Raw genomic sequence first — 6355 nt, forward strand, 5'->3', positions numbered from 1 at the left:
CAGATAATCATTTCTAAAATCTATAATTGTCAAAAGTTTTGACAGCGTGACAAATTGCGCACTTTCAAGAAGCGAATGGAAAGAAAATATCTTCCACGTAATAAGCAGTGGAAACAGTATCTTCCACGTAATAAGCAGTGGAAACAGTAAGCAAAACAAACTCAAACAATAACGATAGAGTACTCCAAAGAAGCTCTGGCCCGGAAGAAGAAGAAAAACGGAAGTAAGAAATTGCAGTAACTATGAGAAATATACGCTGCGCAGTAGGGTCCGCAGCTTATATTTCTCATAGAAACTGCAATTTCTTACTTCCGTTTTTGTTCTTCTTCTTCCGGGCCAGAGCTTCTTCGGAGTACTCTATACGTAGTGCTGATACTGGCACTATTAAGTATTACGGTACGGGAATAATTAAAACAAAAAAAAGGCCGACAGTGACGAGGACACCAGGTTAACATAGTAGAGTTTCACACCGAGTGCTTCAATCAAAGATCTATAGAGGGGCCGTTTCACAAGCGTGTGTGTCGCGATGCCAAAGGACTCCTCGAGTGACTTCGCATAGCTTGACAGAGAAAAGGTCTTTCTTTAGGCAACACATTCCTACGGCTTCTCCCCAGCGTGAATCATCTTGTGTCGTAACAAAGAAGCTGACTGAGAGAATGCCCTCCCGCAGACGGCACACTTGTAAGGCTTCTCCCCGGTGTGGATCCTCTTGTGTGACACTAAATTAGATGAATCACAAAATGCCTTTCCACAGACGTCACACTTGTAAGGCTTCTCCCCGGTGTGGATCCTCTCGTGTTGCACTAAATGAGATGAAACAGAAAATGCCTTCCCGCAGACGACACACTTGAAAGGCCTCTCCCCAGTGTGCATCCTCTTGTGATTCACTAAATGATGTGAATAAACAAATGTCTTTCCGCACTCGCCACACTTGTAAGGCTTCTCCCCGGTGTGGATCCTCTTGTGTTTCACTAAATCAAATGACAGAGTGAATGCCTTTCCGCAGACGTCACACTTGTAAGGCTTCTCCCCGGTGTGGATCCTCGAGTGCCTCACAAGAACCCAATTCCTGGAGAACTCCTTGCCACACACCCCGCACGAGTGAGGTCCGCCCTCAGTGTGACTTGCAAGGTGGTCCCGCAATCCGCTCTCAGTCCGGAAACGCTGGCCGCACTCCCCACAGTTGAATCCGCGGCGCGCCTTCCTGCCCGTCTCCTTGCTCGAGGCCTGCTCGTCCTGGACCGCGTCGCCAGCCGGCACTGCGAGGGAGAAGGCCTCGCCGACGAGCAGCTGCTGGGCCTGCTCCGCGCCGACGCCTGCAACCAAGGGACGGCCATGGTAAGACGGACCACGACTTTCCAGGCTTTCCTTGCGATAACTTTTCGCAAAGGTTGCAGTGGCAGAAAGTTGTGTGGCCCTTAACGGAGAATCGAGGTTTCCTTGAGTTTTTGTCAGATTGCACTAAGTTCTTTGCCCTATACCGTAATCTCGTGCCGATAAATTCGAGAGACAAGTGCATTTTCAGGCAGGCTGCCCTGCAAAATGGTTGACCACCTATCAAGAGAACACTGGTGAAACAAAGGCATAAAAATTATGCCCTTAAAGGGCGTAAACGATTTACGCCCTTAAGGGCATAAATCGTTAATGCCTTTGGGAGGGGCATTAAAATTTTGCTTGATATTCCCATAACATTTACGCCCTTCCCAAGGGCATAAAACGATTTATGCCCTTGCATGGGCGTAAAAGAGCATTTATGCCCTAAAGGGCGCAATTTTTATGCCTTTGTTTTACCAGTGAATGCACTTAACTCGCGTCAGGGTAGCAGAACAGCGCCAAGTCTCGCACACTAAATTGTTAGAGCATTTTAGTCCGTAACTACGGCCATATTTGTACATTTTAAAGTTATGCTCAAATTTGAACATAGATTATGTACAATTTCGAAAATACTGAAGCACAATATGAAATATTATCTCAAATATTTGTATGATATTGTACAGGGCTTGCGTAAATACTAATATGGCCATGGTTATAAACAATTTAAGTAGTGAAACATTAAGTGTGCGTGTCGTGAGGGAGCCCATAGAGTGGAGTTGGACCACCCCATGTCATTTCAAGAACTCGCATTGGCTGCCGAAGCAACACGTAAGAAGCCTAGCGAGAGACTCACCTGCAGCGAGCTTCGAGTCCGGCATGCTTCCCTCCTCGCCAGGCTGGTCGAGCACTCCGTCCAGCGGCGTGCGCGGACCGCCAAGGCCTGGGCCTGGAAGAGAACCACCGTCATTGGCAGAACCAGCCGAGGGCGCAGAGGGGGCGGCGAGGGCCTTACCGCACACAGCGCACTGCACGCACGGGGACGGCTGAAGTCCGGAGCTCCAGTCGCAGTCAGCACTCTCCGTCGGCAAGTCGATGCTCTCGGCTTTCAGATCTAGACAGAAAGTAAGGGAGTCAGCATCCGACATAAGAGTCGGCGCCCAAAGAACCCGGCATGCAAAAGCCACACAGACATGCGAAGCTACGGGAGTTCGGGTCACATCAAACTAAAATAAGGAGGATGAATGTCAAGGGACATCAAAATCATCAACGAAAACTAAAAACCACTAAACAAAGTTCTACTAGCAATAACGAACATGTCTGAGTAAACATTGAGCTGCAGATAAATCGCATGGCTTATTTGCATCATCATACATGTAAGCTGATGAGTGCTTTGATCACAACTAGGCTAGAGCTTACAGGTATAACCTTTGATGAACATGCTCGTATTAGCACATTCACAAGGTGATAAGAACAGATGCAACAGAAAAAAAAACACTTGGATGGACGCTACGTCGGAACTGATGTGGGGGTACCAGAGCCGATGTATGATTTTAACATTGTCGAAATACACCTTAAATATAACTTTAACAGACAATACCGGCAAGCCACGATGATAACTTGTGAGCTTTCACGCACAAACATGGGGACTGGTCTCGGGATGAGTACTTTTAACATGTAAATGAGTCTTTCAACAAAACACGACAAAAGCGGTACCTGGTATTCCAGGAGGCTCCTGGAACACTCTCAGACTCGTACTAATTAGTTCAGTAGTAACGAGTGGACGTTTGGGTGCATTAATAGCGCTATCAACCAATTTGTTGGTGTAACTCGCGTTTCTATGAATATCTTACTGGTTTTTTGGCTAACGTAATCCCATTAATGCAATCAAACGTTAATGAATAAGTAACAAAATATCTGGACGAGATGACAGTAAACAAAGACCCCTTATCCAGGGTGGACCTGGGTATCACAGATAGGTGAACAGGTAACCAGGGCTGCACAACAATTATAACAGAACATAACCATGTAAAGATTTGCAACAGAAACCTCCGACCTCATTCGGCCGGCACAAACTTAACGCTTGCTAAAATAAATGGGAGTATGTATGTCGTTGTTTGCATCTTAAGGGGGGACCCTGGTGAAAAAATCGCCAAAATTCCAAAAAATGGAATTTTCAAAGTTCATAGATAAAAATGTGCATAGAAGGTTTCAAATTCAACAGGTGTTCAACCTTTAAGCTAAGTGGGTAGTTTCTTTATCATTTGGAAGGAAATAACATTGAGATCAGTTGTCGTTGGCTTCTACGCTCAACTTCACAGCTTTGCTCAGTCGACAAAAAAATTTGTCATAGAAAGACTTCCTGCGTTCCTGGTTGACACCTACATGAGTCGTCTTGCATGGACTCTATTCATTGATGACTTGTCGACAAATTTTAGTGACGGAATCTTGATATCAGCCCTACTTTTTTTTAAACACACCAAAAAGTTTGAAAAAAGGGAAAAAAATCACTTTTTTATTAATGTTGAAATTTGAAAACTCATATCTCAGGACAGAAGTTGAATTTGAAAATTCCGTCACTAAAATCTCTTCCATACATCTTTAGGATAACCCAAAAAAATTTTCAAGACTTTCCGTCCCAATGAAAGACGCAGGAAGATTTTTCCCCAATGCTCCAAAAAACACTAAAAAGCCACTTTTCTCAGAGACCGTTCAACATTTTGGGTTGAATTTTGTTTTAGGAACTCACCATAATGAACCTCATAATTAAGCAAAGTTTCAACTTTCTGGGATTATTTTGAAGCCTACTTGAAAGTTTCACCAGGGTCCCCCCTTAATTTGAATGGACGAACTAAGTTCCACAGGCTAGCCGGTCAAGCAGCTTTTAGGAAACTGACGCCGCCATCGTCAGAAGTCCAAAACAGGCCAATGTATATGACCGATGCGTAGCGCCTCTCACGACAGTTTCCGCTTCGTGGTCCATTCCACACCTCACACAGGTAAGACTTGTTCTTGGTTTATAGTGGCGGGAACGCGAGAACCGCTTCTCGCACACTTCACAGTTGCAATGTTTTTCACCCGCAGTGTTGACTCTTGCGTGTCCCGCGAGATGCGCAGCAGAGGACAACTCTTCGCCGCACACTCCGCACTCGGAGACGCGGCGCGCCTTCCTGCCCTTCTCCTTGCTCGAGGCCTGCTCGTCCTGGACCGCGTCGCCAGCCGGCACCGCGAGGGAGAAGGCCTCGCCGACGAGCAGCTGCTGGGCCTGCTCCGTGCCGACGCCTGCATCCAAGGGACGGGAGTTGCGTGTGAGCGCACGCCAAAAGCAGCGCCTGAGATTCCCAGGCCCACTCTGGAAAAAGGCGTCTATTTTCCAGGAGCCACCTGGGAGTACCAGGCGTCACTTTTGCCGTGCGGGGAACAAAGACAAACTGAAATCTGAAGCCCTTCACACATCCTGAAAGTGGAAAGAGAGGTTCAGCCGTGGGGTGCATCACTATAGTATTCATATGTACAAGTTGGCCCGAACTCAATGTACCCTCTTTATAGCCTACGAAGCATTTGCTTCATAACTGCGAAGTAAATGAAAGCTTTGTAGAATTGCTACGTATTACGAAGGATTTGGCTTCATGATACGAAGCAGTTCTTCGTAGATTTTACAAATGCCTTTATTTTCTTCGTATTACGAAGCGAATCTTCGTAGAGCTTTTACTGTGTACTCACAAGTTCAGAAAGAGACATGTTCGCAAATTCTTTACACGATTTGGCGTTGTGTGTCGCCTAAAACGTTAAAGAAGGCCTTTAAACATTTACAAACCAGGGATCCTTAACTTTACATTATAATATTAAAAATGTTATGAATTTTCATTACAAATATGCATCAAAAATTGATTCAGGAAGCGGAAGAAGGGAATAACTTGACTTATCCCCAAATTGAGTTTTTATTTTATTATTGTGCCTTAGAATGGTTTACATCATTACACCAAATTATTTGACTGAATTCCAAGCAGTTTAGGAGAAAATCCACATGGAAAAAGGGTATAACTCAACTTAACCCCTTTTACAGTCTAAATTTCATTGGGAAATGGAGATAACTCAACCTTAGTCTACATGAGTCCGTTTGACAAATTGGCAAAAGGATATAACTCAACTTGTGTTTTTATGAATCTAGTGTAAAAAGAATCAACTCAACTTAACCCCCCCTTAATTTTAAATTTCAATTTGGAAAAAAGAGCTAAGTCCAAAAAATACACCAGAGCAACATACACTTTATGCAGACTATTGTTCCACTTGACTTGTCTCCAAATTCCACTTTCTTTAGGAAATATAAGGTGAGCTGACTCTGTTTTCCATTTCAACGGAAAGTGATAAGTCGCAGAAATCCTCTACAGAATTACCTTCCACTTTTGATTTTTTTCCAAAATTTTACTAATGCTTTTTGAAATTATTAACATCTGCAACATTCATTTGTTTTGTTTTAGTTTTCCCTGCTAACACTTTTTTGTTTCTCCTGAAAAATGGCCAAAATTGAGTTATCCCCTTCTTCCGCTTCCTGGATCAATTCATGAACGCCATTATATTTCATAGCGGCCATAAAATTTCATTAATATTATGAAATGTCAGAACACATTCCATGAAACGTCATAATATCTCCTTGAAAAATCAAGTCTGCAATGAAACGTCAAGAGATTTGATGAAAAGTCAAAACGTGAAACGATAAATTTAGTGTGGTTCTGAAAATTTATAACCAAGATATAAACTTTTATGTCGGTCTTTGACATAATTAACTAACAATGCTTCCATAACGTAACATAAGACAATGTTCGCTAAAGGGTAAGGGTACGGACTTGTGCAAATACTTCTAATAGTATCTCCACACACATTCGAGACACAGGAAAGATACCTTATCCTTTTGAAAAGAAGTTAGAAGTTAAGGGTTATAAATTAAACTCGAACGATAACGCTATGATGCCCTTTTGAGTTAAGTTAAGGATCCCTGTTATCAACTTGAAATTTTTGAATTTCGTAAGTTGAACTCAGCCGT

General features: G+C 43.5%; 1 protein-coding gene across 1 annotated transcript; it reads right to left on the minus strand.

The window, feature by feature from the left end:
* Nucleotides 1-340: 340 nt before the first annotated feature.
* On the minus strand, nucleotides 341-2977 carry LOC117645094 (zinc finger protein 239-like). The gene is made up of 3 exons (XM_034385010.1): nucleotides 2327-2977; nucleotides 2168-2260; nucleotides 341-1316 (listed from the first exon to the last, which is right to left on the minus strand). Exons 1-3 carry the CDS (start codon nucleotides 2457-2459, stop codon nucleotides 598-600), a joined length of 945 nt encoding a protein of 314 aa, XP_034240901.1. The 5' UTR covers nucleotides 2460-2977; the 3' UTR covers nucleotides 341-597.
* Between the last annotated feature and the right edge of the window lie 3378 nt (nucleotides 2978-6355).

Source organism: Thrips palmi, unplaced genomic scaffold (assembly GCF_012932325.1).
Source record: "Thrips palmi isolate BJ-2018 unplaced genomic scaffold, TpBJ-2018v1 HiC_scaffold_18, whole genome shotgun sequence".
Taxonomy (NCBI): Eukaryota; Metazoa; Arthropoda; class Insecta; order Thysanoptera; family Thripidae; genus Thrips; species Thrips palmi.

Coding starts and splice junctions, on each gene's coding strand:
- LOC117645094 (XM_034385010.1), bottom strand. CDS start 2,459: ATGTCGGATGCTGACTCCCTTACTTTCTGTCTAGATCTGAAAGCCGAG. Junction 2,261..2,326: donor CGTGCAGTGCGCTGTGTGCG/GTAAGGCCCTCG, acceptor GTTCTCTTCCAG/GCCCAGGCCTTGGCGGTCCG. Junction 1,317..2,167: donor GGACTCGAAGCTCGCTGCAG/GTGAGTCTCTCG, acceptor CCTTGGTTGCAG/GCGTCGGCGCGGAGCAGGCC.